This window comes from Marmota flaviventris, chromosome 17 (assembly GCF_047511675.1).
Source record: "Marmota flaviventris isolate mMarFla1 chromosome 17, mMarFla1.hap1, whole genome shotgun sequence".
NCBI classification, from domain to species: Eukaryota; Metazoa; Chordata; class Mammalia; order Rodentia; family Sciuridae; genus Marmota; species Marmota flaviventris.
This window is the reverse complement of record NC_092514.1, coordinates 20,080,266-20,097,329: the sequence shown is the minus strand read 5'-3', so window position 1 is coordinate 20,097,329 and position 17,064 is coordinate 20,080,266. Positions and strand designations below refer to the sequence as shown.

General features: G+C 35.5%; 1 protein-coding gene across 3 annotated transcripts in view; it reads left to right on the top strand.

Annotated features, from left to right (window-relative positions):
• Window positions 1–17,064, top strand: part of Arhgap44 (Rho GTPase activating protein 44) — a 176,974-nt gene that overhangs the window by 120,845 nt on the left and 39,065 nt on the right. For all 3 annotated transcript variants that reach the window (XM_071604032.1, XM_071604030.1, XM_071604031.1), the window contains exon 8: window positions 16,101–16,169. In XM_071604032.1, the coding sequence (XP_071460133.1) occupies window positions 16,101–16,169 (69 nt within the window). The remainder of the gene's footprint in view (window positions 1–16,100; window positions 16,170–17,064) is intronic.

Genomic DNA, 17,064 nt, shown 5'->3' with positions numbered 1-17,064 from the left:
ATCATCTCCCAGCCTAGCGTTCTGTGGAACTAAGCAAAGTGAGGCCAGCACATCAGATCTAAGATGCATTGTGAGTAAAGCAGATTTGTTATGTGAACTCCTGGTAAATGGCACATATCTAGCTGGTGTGCTATTCCTGAAGTATAATTCTTCTCCCTTTTTGATTTCCCTTTTACTCTGTATTCTTTAACTGTTTACCATAAATAGGTATTCTTCAGTTAAGAACATTTAAAAAAAAAAAAAAAAAAAAAATATATATATATATATATATATATATATATATATATATATATATTTTCCTATACATGGAATATACAAGTGGAGAGGCTGAATGAGAATGTCCAAATACACCAGAATAAAAATGAGTTACCTTGGGGCTGGGGATGTGGCTCAAGTGGTAGTTCGCTCGCCTAGCATGCACGAGGCACTGGGTTCGATTCTCAGCATCACATAAAAATAAAATAAAGATATTGTGTCCACCTAAAACTAAAAAATAAATATTAAAAAAAATGAGATACCTTGATATATTTTTTGTAGCTTCTTACATTTCCTATTGTGCCAAAAATATTCCTCTTCAGAGATTATCAAGTAATATATATTTACTATGAACAATGAAATAATACAAAAATATGTTATGAAAACACCAATAATCCTCTCCCTTCCTGCCCATCAACCCATTTCCAAAGAAGGTGACTAATATCTCTTCCCACCAATATTTTTTAAAACTTCCTGTGATAATATATTCTATTATATGCTGAGTGACCATAAAATTTATAAGAATAAAGGAAACCAGTATTAAGAACCTGTTTATATAGCCCTCCACACCTTTTTGGACAATCATACCACCACTTACAAATATATAATATTATTCTGGTTTGCTATTTTTGCTATTTTTAATAAAATAGTCATGCTATTTATATTGTATTAACCTACCATTTAGTTTTCTAAATTAACACTGTATTTAGGATATCTCGCCAAGATAGTGCCTATCTACCTAATGTAACCTTTTTGATTAAGTGCATCATATTCCATGCAAAGGAATACAAACACATACATAGATACACATGTGTACATGGATACACATGCATACACACACATACATATACACACATGCACCATGACTTATTTCAGTATTTTCATATTGAGGGAAATTCAAACTGGTGTATTTCTGGTTTTTTTAATATTGGGGTTTATTTTGACATAATCATGCAAGCATGGACTCTTTAAAAAAAAAATATATATATGTGTATGTATATTTAGTTGTAGATGGACACAATACGTTTATTTTTATGTGGTGCTGAGAATAGAACCCAGTGCCTCACACATGCTAGGCGAGCATTCTACCACTGAGCCACAACCACAGCCCTGTTTTGTTTTGTTTTTATCCTTCATCAAAATGATATGATAAACATCCCTATGTATATCATTGTATCCTGGTAAATTTTTTTCTATAGAGTACATATATTCTACTAAATAGCATTTTTACATCAAAGTCTGTGCACATTTTTTTTTTTTCAATTTTAGTGGAGATTGACATTCTACTTCTCTGAAAAGGAAATTATAATTCACATTTTTACCATCAGTTTTTAAAAATTACACACTTCCCCTCATTGAAACCAGTAATGTACAATTTTGGCCAGTCTGGTGGTGTGTGTATGTGTGTGGGGAGCTATCTCTATGTTATTAAAATATGCATTGAAAATTAAAATGGAAGTTATGAACATGGTTTACCTTTTAGGTAGAAGATACATAATGGTCCAGGTAGGAACCATGACATATGCAAATGATGGGTGTATCTTATGTGTTTATTGAACAGTTTACATATATTTATTGGCATTCTCAGTTTGGGAAATTGCCTAAATTTATTAGCAGTTGGGCTAATAACTTTTTTTTAAATTATCTGTATACTAGGGTCATTAAACTTTTTTGTGTGTGTGTGTGTGATGCATATTTTTATTTCCCCATGTGCCATTTGCCTTTTGACTTTGTTTATTTTGGCATCTGCCATTAAAAACAATCACATAGGTTTATTTCTTTTGGGAAAAGTGTCTGCCTCTCCCTTTATGTATCTTCTACCTGAAGAATAAACCACATCCATACTGTCATTTTAACTTTTTAATGCATTTTATACATTTTAAGACTCCAGGAATTTATTTTTATGCATAGTTTAAAATAAAGGTGTTTTTTGTTTGTTTTCCATTTTTCTTTCAGTTGGATAGTCAGTTATGCCAGGGGTATTTATTTAACAAGCACCTTTCCCAGAAGTGAAATTCTCTACTCTCCAGGTCCTCAAATTCATTAGTGAACTCTGTGTCCTGTTAATTAATCTCCGTGTCTGTTCCTAGGACAATGGTGCATAAATCTGTTTTCATGACTTCACGCAGATGCAGTCTGGAGTAAGGCAGCGCCACTATTTCTCATAGTTACCTGGGCGAGTCTGTGACATAGAGCAGATAGATCACCTTGAGAGCAACTCACTGTGGGTTTTGCTGAACTTCTCTTCTGACTCATTTCTGCTTCGTTGGTCGCCAACGGTATTAAGTGTCCACTTTGGTCTATCTCCCTCTATTTCTGAGTTCATTGAGTGGACTTCCCTGATCTTTTCATAGTTGTGTATTTTGTTATCAGGTAAGACAAACCTTTGGGGTCTCCTCCTTTGTACAAACTAGAAAAATTAGAACATGTGGAGTAAAAATGATGAGTAGGAATCCAGGATTTCTCTTTGTTTACAGAGAAGATCTCACAGAGAGGACCCAGATAGGACTCTCCAAATCTTTGGGGCCCAGAGAATCTTAGCCCACCAGGAAGTCAAGTTTGGGGTGAAGGAGGGGTTTTAGAAGACGCCACCTACTGGGACCTCAGGTGGATAGCAGGTGCAGGGTCCTGCCTGGGTTCTCTGAGCCACCCAGCCAGTCCCTGTCTTGCTTCCATATTCAAGAAGAGACAAACCCCAGGCCTCTCTACTGGTGCCCACTTTCTCTTTTCTTCCCATGACTACTTATAAAAGTACCCTGAACCAGGGCATCTTGAGAGGGTTAAGACATTGGTAATTTTTCACTAAGATGGGAGGAAGTGGAGAAGGACCTGTAGTCACCTTTGCTTCTCCATCGTGAGGGTGATGATGGTGGTTTAGTGAAGCCTTAAGACTGGGGATCATCTTATTTGTAATGTGCTCTGTCCTCCCCTTTAGGTAAATGATCTGGCTGTGCCCAGCCTCCTCAGTGTCACTACCACCTGGGATCAGGAAGCTCCCAGTGGTGTTTCAGGAAAGTCCACATTAGTGGAAACTCTGCCACCATGTAGCTTCCTTAGATCTCCTGGGAGAGGTTCTCCTGGAAGAGAAGAATCTCTATATCATGAGCTACTAATCCTGATGGCAGGTGTCCTCTAAGACATCAGCCTTCACCCACCTGGCTCCATAATCTGCAGAGTCCCCAAATTTACATCAGACAGGATTTAGGTTCTGAGAATATTCTGTGTAGGAATAAGGGGCAGGAGAGTGGTGCTCACTATTTTAAGGTGTTTAAAAAAAAAGTTCTGAATAAATGATTCTTCTGTCTTAGAAAAAGTAATAAAAGTGTAGTCATCCCTCAGCATCTTTGGCGGATTGGTTCTAGTATCCTGCTAACACCAACATTTGTGGATGTTAAAATCCCTTATATAAACCTTGTAGTATTATATGACCTATATTCCTCCTTCTGGGTACTTTAAATAGTGTCCAGATTATAAAACCTAATTTAATGCAAAGACTGTGTACATAGTTGTTATGCTATGTTTATGGGATGGTGATGAGAAGGGGAAAAAAAAACTGTGTTCAGTACAGCTGTAATTTTTTTTTACAATATTTTTGATCCATGGTTGGTTGATTCTGTCGATGTAGAACCTATGGATATCGAGGGTCAGCTGCACCCAAGAATTCAAACACTTTGGAAAAATATTTACTGATGGTCATAATAAATTTCAGACAGCACATCTTGGTGCTCCAAATAAAACTCAAGAAAAGATGGATATTAGGCACCACTAGATGAAAATGGAAAGGGAACTGAATGAGGCTGGGAATTATTTTTTAAAATATAGTAAAATAATGCAGGCATGAAATTGCTCTTAGTCAAGAAGAGATTGGCCATTGCAGAAAGTTGAACCACTGGTATAGAGGAAAACTTGGGAATTTCTTCTATATCTTAAAGAAAGAGCCAATGAGGAATAAAAATAACGGGAAAAATGAAGATGTCAAATGCACAGGTAATGTACAGATAGCAGTAGCTTCTGAAAAACAGAACAAATCAGAGCAGAACAGAAAGATAAAATAGGCTTGCATCAAGGTCTCTTTCAAATATGTGGATCAGATAAATCAGTGGTTTTGCCTTTATCTGTACTTGTGAAATTTTGTCAGCAGTATAATTTTAATATGTTTTGTTTTCAGAGCACTTCAAATTTCATAGAAAAATTACGTAGACTCTAAAGAGAATTTTGTCATTTCCGGAATGTCATATAGTTGGAATCAGGCCTTGTGTACCATCTTCAGATTGGCTTCTCTCATTTAGTAATATGCATTTTAAGTTTCCTCCAAATCTTCACAGTTTAAAAGCTCATTTCTTTGTCACACGGAATAATATGCTCCATTTTCTGGATGTGCCACAGTTTTTTTAATCCATTCATCTATGGAAGGGCAATTTTGTAGCCGCCAAGTTTTGGCAATTATGAACAAAGATCCTGTAGACACACATGCACAGGTTTTTGTGTGGACATGTTTTCAGTTCAATTGGGTAAATACCAAGGAGCACCACTGCTGAATCCCACAGTGATAATATGTTAGATTTGTAATAAACTGCCAACTGTCTTCCAAAGTGGCTCTACTACTTTGCATTCCTACCAGCAATGAATGAGCATTCCTGTTGCTCCACGTCTGTTCTGAAATTTGGCATTTTCAGTGTTTGGGATTTCAGCCCTTCTAGTAGGTACATGGTAGTGTTCTTTTTTTTTTTTTTTTAATTTGCAATTTCTTAATGATATAAGAAATTTCATGTGCTTACTTGCCATCTTCATATATTCTTTGATGAAGTGTTTATTAAGATCTTTTGCCCCATTTTTAATTCTTAATTTTTAAAACCCTTTTTAAAAATAAATTTATTTAAACAAGACCTCTGATTGGGAAGGGAAAACATCTATATATTTTTTTCCAATCATTTATCTGAAGTTAATGACAGATTGCCCTACCTGTAATAACGGAATGCAAAATAGTTACAAAGTTGTCCTTGGTTTTGTAATGATAAGTGGAAAGCATCAATGTTCTGTCGCTGAAAATATAAAATATATGCAAGGATTTTTATGTTGTTTTGTTAAAATAGTGGGGGCAACAGAATTTACTGGAATATAAATTTAAGAACTGAGTATGACTTTAATGGAGAAAGTAGGGTTTTTTTTTTTTTTTAAAAAACAGGACCAGTACTTTTCCTCATCCCATCTCCATTTGCTGTTAATCAAAACGCTGTTGGCATTTAATTTAAATAATGAAATATGGCTATGCATATACAAAACCTACATTTATATAATAGAGGAGAAAATGAATGAACAGAGAAATTCATATGAAACAGGATGTGGTAGAACAAATTGCAGTTATCTAATTGAGATAGTATTCTTGATTTGTAAGAGTAGCTTTCTGAAGGAAAGTATCAGATTCCCTTTTCAATAGACACCTCCTGTCAGCACTGGAACATATCAACTGAATCTTCGTCCTCCATTTTCAACTACACAAGCATCTGTTTCATAGGTTGGTTGTCCGTCTAATTGCAATGTGATGATGTCTTACTAACAAACCCAGTCATTCTCAAGACTTTCATGAGTCACCCTTCCTCCCCCAGTACTAAGGCTCAAACCCAGGGCTCCAGTACTGAGGAATGAACCCTGTACCTCTAGGCAAGTGCTCCACCACTGAGCTACATCCCCAGCCCCTGCCTCTTAATTTTAAACCTTATAATCACAGAACCATCCTTCCCTGACACCTTTCCATTAAGATGATCAGTGCTCCTGGTCTTGACTCTTTCCTTGGGCTTTTCATGAGCCATGGTGAGTGTCAAGCATACTGTCAGCACCAGGAGTGGTAGAATAAACCCCCCTTTTTAATGGGGTTGTTATTTAGAACTATTTGAAAACATTGCAGTCTTCCTTCTGACTGATTTCTAGTTTAATTCCATTGTGTTGAGAGCAGACTTTGTATGCTTTTTATTCTTTTAACTTTGTTAAGGTATGTTTGACGGCCCAGAATGTGGTCTATCTTGATAGACGTTGCGGATGAGTTTAAGAGTGTATATTCTGCCATTGTTGGATGACCTGGCCTGTCGATGTCAATGATGTCAAGTTCATTGATGATGCTTTTGACATCACCTGTGTCCCTACTGATTGTCTACCTGCTGGATTGGTCTGTTCCTCACAGAGATTTTAAAGTCTTCACTGTGAGGTGGACTTGTCTTTTTCTCACTGAAGTTCTATCAGTTACTGCTTCTTATTTTGGTGCTCTGCATATACATGAAGGATTATTGTGTCTTTCTGAAGTAGTGACCTCCCTGTAATGTAATGCCCATCTTTATTCCTGATAATTGCCTTCCTCTGAAGTCTTCCCTATCCAAAATATTAATATAGCTCCCACTTTAATATATAGCATATATGGACTATGTCCGTGAGTTTCTTGTAGACAACATATAGTTGAGTCTTGTTTTATGATCCCGCTTTGACAATCTGTCTTTTCATTGGCATATTAAGACAACATAATTGGATTAATATCCACTATGTTTGGTACTATTATCTATTTGTTGCCCCTGTGCTTGCTCTTGTTTGTCTTCGACAATTTTTCTTTTGTGATTTTAATTGAACATTTTGTCTGACTTTGTTTTTTCTTGATATGTTTTTTAAACATATCCATTCTACACTTTTTAAAAAAAATTATGGTTTCTCTGGATTTGGAATATTCCCTTACAACTAATTCCAGTCCACTTTTAAATCACAATACTGTTTCATAAGTAGTGGGGAGTAACTTTTAGGAACAAAGTATTCCTAAATCTGAATACATTATTGCTACTATTATTTCTTGCAAAACTTTAGCTTTATGCCAATTAAGAATAAGAAAACAAGTTGTAATTTTTACCTTCAACTGTTCCTTCTGCACTGTTCTTCCATATAATTTTCTTCTTTCTAAGGAAGTTATGTTTAATGTGTTTTTGTTTTGTTTTGTTTTGTTTTTGGTACTGGGGATTGAACTAAGGAGTACTCAACCACTGAGCCACATCCCCAGCCCTATTTTGTATTTTATTTAGAGACAGGTCTCACTGAGTTGCTTGGTGCCTAGCTGTTGCTGAGACTGGCTTTGAACTCGAGATCCTCCTGCCTCAGCCTCACAAGCTGCTGGGATCACAGGCATAAGCCACCTTGCCCGGCTAACATTATTTTAAATGAAGCAGTTTATTTAGCATTAAACATTCAGGCAAGAATGCAGATATTATCCATAATTGATTGAATATTAATGATAAATGTGATAAAAATAATTCTGATTATCAGAATTAGCATTAAACATTCATGCAAGAATGCAGGTATTATCCATAATTGATCGAATATTAATGATAAATGTGATAAAAATAATTCTGATTATCAATGATAAATAAATCTTAATCACAATAATTTTATTTTTCCCACTTATCTTCCCTTTATCTATCTATAAAATTAACTCTTTTATGGAGTAGTATACTGTTGTACTTCTCATTTATTTATATAATGTGATGCCTTCTATTTTAATCAGTTTCATAAACATTTTTGGTATTTTGTGATAATAGAAGATGGCAATTGATAAACTGTAGATGGTGTATGATTTTTATAGGTTCCCTTTATACAGTAGAAATAAGGATTTTTTGGTTAATTTAATATGTGTGTGTATTTTACTTCTATTTTTTAATTGTTGTTCATTTTAGATTTACATGACGTAGAGTGTGTTTTGAAATACCATACATACATGGAATATATAACTTATTATAATTAGGATCCCATTCTTGTGGTTGAACATGATGTGAAATTACACAGGTCATATATTCATATATGATCATAAGAAAATTATGTCTCATTCATTCTACTGTCTTTCCTATTCCCACCCCTCTCCATTCCCTCCATTTTGCCTTATCTAATTCAATGAACTTCTATTCTTCTCCCTGCCCCCATTATTGTGTGTAGCATCTACATATGACAGAGAACACTCAGCCTTTGTTTTTGGGGGGACTGGCTCATTTCACTTAGCATGATATTCTCCAGTTCCATTAATTTACTGACAAATGCCATAATTTCATTCTTCTTTATAGCTGAGTAATAGTCTATTGTATGTATGTATGTATGTATGTATGTATGTATGTATGTATATGTATGTATGTGTATGTGTATATGTATATATATATACATACACACACACACATACACACAGTTTCTTTATCCACTTATCTGTTGAAGAGCACTTAGTTTGGTTCCATAGCTTAGCTATTTTGAATTGAGATTCTGTAAACATTGATGTGTCTGTGTCACTATAGTACACTGATTTTAAGTTCTTTTGGTATATACACCGAGGAATGGGATAACTAGGTTAAATGGTGGGTCCTTTCCAACTTTTCTGCTTCCCATAGTGATTATGCCAATTTGCAGTCCCAGTAGCAATGTATGAGTGTACCTTTTACCCATATCCTCACCAACATTTATTGTCACTTGATGTTCTTAATAATTGCCATTCTGACTGAAGTGAGATGGAATCTCAGTGTAGTTTTACTTTGTATTTTTCTAATTGCTAGAGATGTTGAACATTTTTTCATATATGTGTTGACCATTCCTATTTCTTCTGTGAAATGCCTTATTGATTGCCCACTTATTGATTGGATTATTTGTTTTTTGTTGTTGTTTTTGGTGTTAAATTTTTTGAGTTCTTTGTATATCATGGAGATTATTGCTCTGAGATGCAGGTGGCAAAGATTTTCTCCCACTCTGTAGGCTCTCTCTTCACGTTCTTGATTATTTCCTTTGCTGTGAAGGAGCATTTTAGTTTGATATCATCCCACTTATTGATTATTGATTTTACTTCTTGTGCTGTAGGGGTCTTCTTGAGGATGTTGGTTCCTAAGGCAATATGATGGAGAATTTGGGCTACCTTTTCTTCTGGTAGGTGCAGGTTTTCTGGTCTAATTCCTAGGTCCTTGATCCACTTTGAGTTGAGTTTTGTGCAGGGTGAAAGATAGGGTTTAATTCAATTTAATTACATATGGATTTCCAGTTTTCTAACATCATTTATTGAAGAAGCTGTCTTTTCTCCAATGTGTGATTATAGTGTCTTTGTCTAGTATGAGATAACTGTATTCATGTGGGTTTGTCTCTGAGTCCTGTACCATTGGTCTTCATGTCTGTTTTGGTGTCAATAACATGCTGTTTTTGTTTCTATAGCTCTGTAATATAAGTTAAGGTCTGGTATTGTGAGGGCTCCTGCTTCACTTTTCTGGCTTAGGATTGTTTTGGCTATTCTGGGTCTCTTTATTTTTCCAAATGAATTTCATGATTGCTTTTTCCTATTTCTATGAAGAATGGCATTGGAATTTTAATAGGAATTGCATTAAATTTGTATAGCACTTTTGGTAGTGTGGACATTTTCAGAGTATTAATTCTGCCTATCCAAGAACATGGGTGATCTTTACATTTTCTAAGGTCTTCTTCAATTTCTGTCTTTAGTGTTCTATAGTTTTCATTGTAGAGGGTTTTCACCTCTTTTGTTAGATTAATTCCCAAGTATTTTATTTTTTTATTTGTTGAGGCTATTGTGAATGGGATAGTTTTCCTAATTTTTCTTTCAGCTAATTCATCATTAGTGTTATGAACTCAATTGATTTATGGGTGTTTATTTTATATCTTGCTATTTTGCTTAATTCATTTATGAGTTCCAGAAGCTTTCTGGTGTTGTTTTTTTGGGGTCTTTTAAATATAGAATCATGTTGTCAGCAGATGGGATAGTTTGAGCTCTTCTTTTCTTATTCATATCCCTTTAATTTTCTTCTCTTGCCTAATTGCTCTGGATAGAGTTCCAAGGACTATGTTGAATAGAAGTGGAGAAAGAGGGCATCCCTATCGTATTCCAGTTCTTAGAGGGAAAAGCTTTTAGTTTTTCTCCATTTAGAATGATATTGACCTTGGGTTTAGCATATAGCTTTTACAATGATAAGGTATTTTCCTACTGTCCCTAGTTTTTCTAGTTTTTTTTTGAGCAGCAATTGATACTCTATTTTGTTAAATGCTTTTTCTGCGTCTATCGAGATAATTATGTGATTCTTGTCTTTAAATCTATTGATGTGATGAATTATGTTTATTGATTTCCATATGTTGAACCAACCCTGCATTCCTGGGATGAGCCCCACTTGATCATGGTGCACTACTTTTTAATATGTTTTTGTCTGTGATTTGCCAGTATTTTATTAAGAATTTTTGCATCTATCTTTTCAGGGATATTGGTCTGAAGTTTTCTTTCCTTGATGTGTTTTTATCCAGTTTTGATATCAGGGTGATATTAGCCTCGTAGAATAAGTCTAGAAGTGTTCCTTCCTTTTCTATTTCATGGAATAATTGGAGGAGGATTGGTGTTAGTTCTTCTTAGAAGGTCTGGTGGAACTTGGCTGAGAATCCATCTGGTCCTGGGCTTTTCTTGGTTGGTAGGCTTTTGATGGTGTCTTCAATGTTATTGCTTGCAATTGATCTGTTTAAATTTATTGTGTCCTCCTCATTCAATTTAGGTAGGTCATATGTCTCTAGAAATTTTTCCAAGTCTTCAAGGTTTTCTATTTTATTGGAGTATAAATTTTCAAAAGAGTTTCTGATTATCTTTTATATTTCAGTAGTGTCCATGTTGATATTTTCTTTTTTTTCATGAACTTTAGTAATTTGAGTTTTCTCTTTCTTTTTGTTAGCATGCCTAAGGGTTTATCAATTTTATTTTTTTTAAAAAAAACAACATTTTGTTTTGTCAGTTTTTTGAATTGTTTCTTTTGTTTCAATTTCATTGATTTCAGCTCTGATTTTAATTCATTTTATACTTCTACTGCTTTTGATGTTGATTTGTTCTTTTTTTCCTAGGGTGTTGAGATGTAATATTAGGTTATTTATTTGTCAATTTTCTGTTCTTTTAGTGAATGAGCTCAATGCAATGAACTTTCCTCTTAGAACTGCCTTTATGTCCCGGAGGTTTTGATCTGTTATATTGCTATTCTCATTTACCTCCAAGTATATTTTTTATTTCATCCATTACTTCTTTTGCTATCCATTGGTCATTCAATATTCAGTCTCCAGGTGTTAGAATAGCTTCTATTTTTTATTTTATCATTGATTTCTAATTTCCATCTATTATGATATGATAAAATGCAGGGTATCATCTCTGTTTTCTTGTATTTGCTTTGTGGCCTGAGAGATGGTCTGTTTTAGAGAAGGATCCATTTGCTGCTGAGAAGAAAGTATATTCAACCATTGATGGATGAAATACTTAACTCTCTCTATATAAGGTCTAAATTATTGATTGTATTATTTAGTTCTATAGTTTTGTTATTTAGTTTTTGTTTGGAGGATCTATCCAGTGATGAGAGAGGTGTGTTAACATCACCCAGTATTATTGTGTTGTGGTTTGTTTGATTCTTGAAATTGAGAAGGATTTGTTTGATGTACGTAGATGTTCCATTGCTTGGGGCATACATATTTACGATTGTTATATCTTGTTGATGTATAATTTCCTTAAGTAATATGAAATTTACTAGATGACCTAACCCTCTTTGGATTTTTGTTTTATTTTTTTCTTTTTTAGCATGCTTCATAATTTTTTGTTGAAAGGGAGAGAAAATGTACTATGTAAAAGGAACTGTAGTAAACAGACCTTTAGTGATATGGTGGTAAAGTATGGGAGAAGGGAAAGTGTCTACATCCTGTCATGAGGCTCAATCTTTTGCTGAGTGTGTGCGCCTGGTTTGTGAATTTCACCAGGGCTTTGCAGTTTATTTTTCTCTTAGGTGGGACAGAATGGCCAGAAGAAGCTGAAACTGAGTTTTTCCCTTCTCTTCAGGTGGTTAGGTACTGGAAAACAAAACAACAATAAAAAACAATTCAGTAGTTTAAACTTTGGTAAAATAATTTCTCTTGAGGGCAGACCTTGTTGAAAAGAATAGAATGGTCTGGCATATTTCAGAAAGGTAACTTTTCTTTCCCTTGGTGGATTTTTTTCCCTGGTTAGTTTTTAATTTTTTTTTTCCTTTTCTCTGAAACTCACTGTGAGAACCTGGTAGAACTCCTGGAGGTAAAAGGTGGGGCCTTCTTGTGCCTGGGTCTCTCTGGAGGACTTACCTTTCAGGCTTGTCCACATTGAGTCTGCAGCAATTAGTTAATCACTATATATATATATATATATATATATATATATATATATACACACATACACATACACACATATACATACATACATACACACACATATTTTAAAAAATTATATATAAATATATATTTATACATATAAAATTATATATAAATATATAAATATAAATTGTATATTACATATAAATAAATATATGGGGATATATATATCCTTATATATTTATTTATATAATATATAATATATAATCAAAAAGCTAAATAATATATATGTAAAAGCCCTAAGTATATCATCAGAGGAATGAATCATAGAGAGAAAATCTTAATAGATACCACTATAAGATAAAACTTGAATAAAGTACAGTGACTCTTCCAAAGTAATAATGCCCTAAAAGGCAAATGGAAAATTGAGGGGAAGTCTTTGAATATTGATAAAGTCAATGGTCTCATAAATGAAAGAATTCTTACAGACTTTATAAATAAGGATTAGATGAGTAATCTCATAGGAAAATTAGCACTCAGCATTGATGAGCAATTGACTATGGATAATAAAAGAAGATGAAAAACATAATCTAGAAGGAAGCTAACTTCTTGATCAAAAATGCCATTTATTATTTTGATTTCATCTATTTATTTGATAGTGATTTCTTAGAATGAAAAGGTTACTGTGGAAAACAAAACACTTCTGAGTTATTCTTTTTAAAAAAATGTTTATTTTTTTTTAATTTTAGATGGACACACATCTTTATTTTATTTTATTTTATTTTTTTATGTGGTGCCAAGGATCAAACCCAGTACCTTATGCATGGAGGATGAGCACTCCACCACTGAGCCATAACCCCAACTCCTGACTTATTCTTTATAGTACAGTGACCTTTCCAATGGGTATTTGCAAGTACATAACAACAGCTCTGAGGTTCCAATCCATTATTATCTTTTTAATGTATTTCAATTACATTATTATCTTTCTAATATGTTTCAATTAACTGTCAAGAATTATAGTCAGAATAAATTTTAACTGCAGAATTTGTCATAGGGGACTAATTAGGAGATGGGTGTAAAACCTTTCTGAACAGACATCTGTCCAGTTGTTATAATAGCAAAAAAATAAAACCTGATCAGGTAGTAGTCACCAGCATGAACATGAAGATGCTCATTTGCTCCATTTTATCCAGGCATATCTTTTTTCTGATTGCTTTGTTTACAAAAAATGGAACCCAACTGCTTTTTTGATCATTTTACCTCCCAGAAAAATACAGTCTGTAATGGTGAAAAAATAAAAACACAATTTCCAGCCAGATGCCAGAGACTTGGGAAGCTGAGGCAGAGGATCACGAGTTCAAAGCCAACCTCAGCAAAGGCGAGGTGCTTAGCAACTCAGTGAGACCCTGTCTTTAAATAAAATACAAAAATAAGGCTGGATGTGGCTCAGCAGTTGAGAGTCCCTGAGTTCAATCCCTAGTACCAAAAAACCCCTGTAATTTCCAACAAGAGAAACATATTCATATAATAAAATATGTCACCATTACAAACTGTGTTTTTCTAGGGGTAAAAAGCAGTTTGGTTCCATTTTTTTTTTTTTTTTTTTTTTTTGGTAAACCAAACAATCAGAAAAAAGATATGCCTGGATAGAATGGAACAAAATGAGCATCTTCATGTCCACGTTGGCAATTGATTGCTGCCTGCTCAGATTGCCCATGAACTTGGGTCTTTGTTTTCCTATTAGAAATTCTGAGTGTAGATTAGTTGCAAAATCAGAAAATAATGATTTTTAACAATACTTTAAACTCTAGTCATTATTGATGAAAGGGGTTTTGTTCTTTATTAAAAAAAAAAATTAGCAGATTTGTAGTTTCCATTCTTGTTTCTTATTTGTAGTGTGGCCTGTTTGGAATCCGCATTGTGACTTTAAAAACGTAGTAACGTACTGATTTTATTTTTTTAAGATTGTCCTGGGAGAGGCCCAGATGATGAGGAATTGAAAGTGTATTTGATGTAGCACCAGGTCTTTGGGGGGTTCTCTTCCTTTTCTCTGTCTGCTGAGCCATTTTTATTGTTGTTTTTCTGGCTCAAAATATCTCCCTCCCAACGGGAAGACTGGTGATGTATGTCTCCTGAATGGGGCTCTGCAGGGATGTTAGACGAAGTGGATTCCAGATGAGATCCTCTCTCTGGAACCTTGGAGAGACTTGACAGTCTGCAGAGACCTTCAAATAAGGGTCCTCTGGGGGAAGAGGTTTGACGTGGTCTTGCGCTTATTGTATTTTGGAAATTTGCCAACTCTGAGCCTTAATTTCCTCATTTAGAGAATAGTTTTGAAGTTTCTACTAGGCTAAGCATTTTTAGACAGTGGTCAATAGATAAGATTCTTGAATACGTGGACAACCTACTGACCTAAAATTAGAAAATTAATTCTTACCTAAGAGGGTTAGGTGAAAATTTGTGCTTCACACCTAGAAAGTTCTCCATGAGTGTCCGTTCATTTTTTTCTCTTTGTTCATTCTGTGCAAGTCAGTCATGCATAGCTTGGTTTCATCAGTGCTTAGAGGTCCCCAGAGAACAGATTTCCTCTTTCAGTTCTGTGTCTTGGTTCCCTTGACTAGTATACAAGAATTATTGAGTGATGTTCCCAGGAGTTGCTTGCCTGTCCTGGATTCTAGAAATGAAACAGGTTGCTCCTACACATCCCGGTGTTTTTGCCGAGAATCAGCTTAATTGGAGAAGCTAAGGGTTGTGGTTTGGTACAGATCGCTTGAGGTTTCATGGCACAGGGTCTGTCCAAAAGCATGTTGTCACTGCTTTCATTTATTCAGCATCCAGGTGGTTTTCTTGGGCTACCATTGCGTTTGGCTCAACCTGAACATGTAAGCTCTTTTCAGTTACCCACCTTGTCTAAGTATTGCCAACCTAAGGTTGCCAAACAGGTAAGCACCTAAGAGGTCATATGAGTTGCACAAACAAGTTCAGAGGAGGGTCATGCTCAGAAATACTGTGAGTGACAGAATTTCATCCTGCTCAAAAGAAACATTGATGACGCAATGTTATGCCTGTTTTTCTGGAACCTAGAATGGTTCTCCTCAAAGGATGAAACATTCCATGTTCCAACACTGCATTAGGCCATTGCCATCCAAGCCCATGCAGACCTGAATAATGAAGGGATGCTGATGCTGTGAGATCCGTGTGCAATGTGAGATGAGTCCAGGTTTTGCCAGGTATTGAGTCAGCAATGCTTTCCCTGTGCACCTGTCTTCTCTAAGCTTTCTCTAAATTGCTGCATCTCCTTCCATCTCTTTCCTTATCGTGATGATCACGTAATCAGAATTGAGAGTGAAAGAGAGCTGGGGCAGGAGAAGGAAGCTTGCTTCAGGATGGTGGCACAAGCTGCAGAGGTGTACGGATGTCATTTGCACTTCATGCTCCCACACCAGCTTTGACTTTAACTGCAGACATAGCCCATGTGTTAAAAACCCTGAGGGACCTATTGGCATAGGTGTACTTTTCAAACTCACTCATTTTGTAGAGCCGTTGTGGGAAAACATGGAATTCCCTATGAAAAAAAAGTTTGTAACATATCAAATATTATTTTAAAATGAAACTGTTTAAGGCTCCTTTCTCCTGTGGTGTATAGACTCAGACATTAGCTACCTTATTATTTTATGTTTTACCTTGGTTGTATCTTTTACCTTGCACAGGACCAACTCTCCGCTGACATGTACAGTTTTGTGGCCAAAGAAATCGACTATGCAAACTACTTTCAAACGGTAAGGGTCCAGAAAGGTGAGATTGCATGAAAGTGTTAGCAAGATTCATGGTGTGGATAGAAAGGGAATGTGGGCATGGAACTTGGGGCCTCTCACTTAGTTAGCACATCATAGAAAAGGGTGAAACTGTTCTATCATGAATAGATTCTGCCTTCCTTACTCCTTATAGGGGTTTCTTCAAAAACATAAGAATAAAACCCAGCCCTCTCCCTGGATTTATTGCAGTTCAGTCATCAATTACACTGAATGATAACTGAAAGCAATTTTGCTACCTTTCCTAGTAGACATCTGGCAGTGCTTGGAGGCATTTCTAATCATTGCAGCTAGGGAGGGACATTGTCATCTAATAGATAGACCAGGAACGCTGCTAAGTTTCTCACAATATGTAGGGCAGCTCCCTACCACCAAGATTTGCCCACTCCCCCAATATATTAGTAGGACCAATGTTGAGAAAACTTGATCTGGGACAATAAGGGTCTTGAGGAGAATAGGAAGATAACCACCTCATCCCAAGTGAGCACTGATTTTGATATAGGTTTTTGCTGTAGTGGCAAATAGGTGAATGGTGATTGATATGTAACCTGTTTATGCCGCAGTCCGGCTGCAGCAGAATAACCGGGAGGTGACGAACAACTTGTGTACGTTGACACAGCAGGAGTGGGAGCCGTTTATTGCAGGACAGGAGCAGTATTTATACATTCCACACAGCTTATCTAATTAACATAAACTAGATACAGCAGTCAACCAATCAGGAATCTCCACACTTAATGGCTCGCTTTTGTTACTTCTCAAACCACTCCCTCTGGCATTTTGCCAGGCACCATCCAGACTTGTTTATGAACTCTAACATTCCCCTGGCAAAATTCCAGGTGTTATTTTGACTTGTTTACAGACT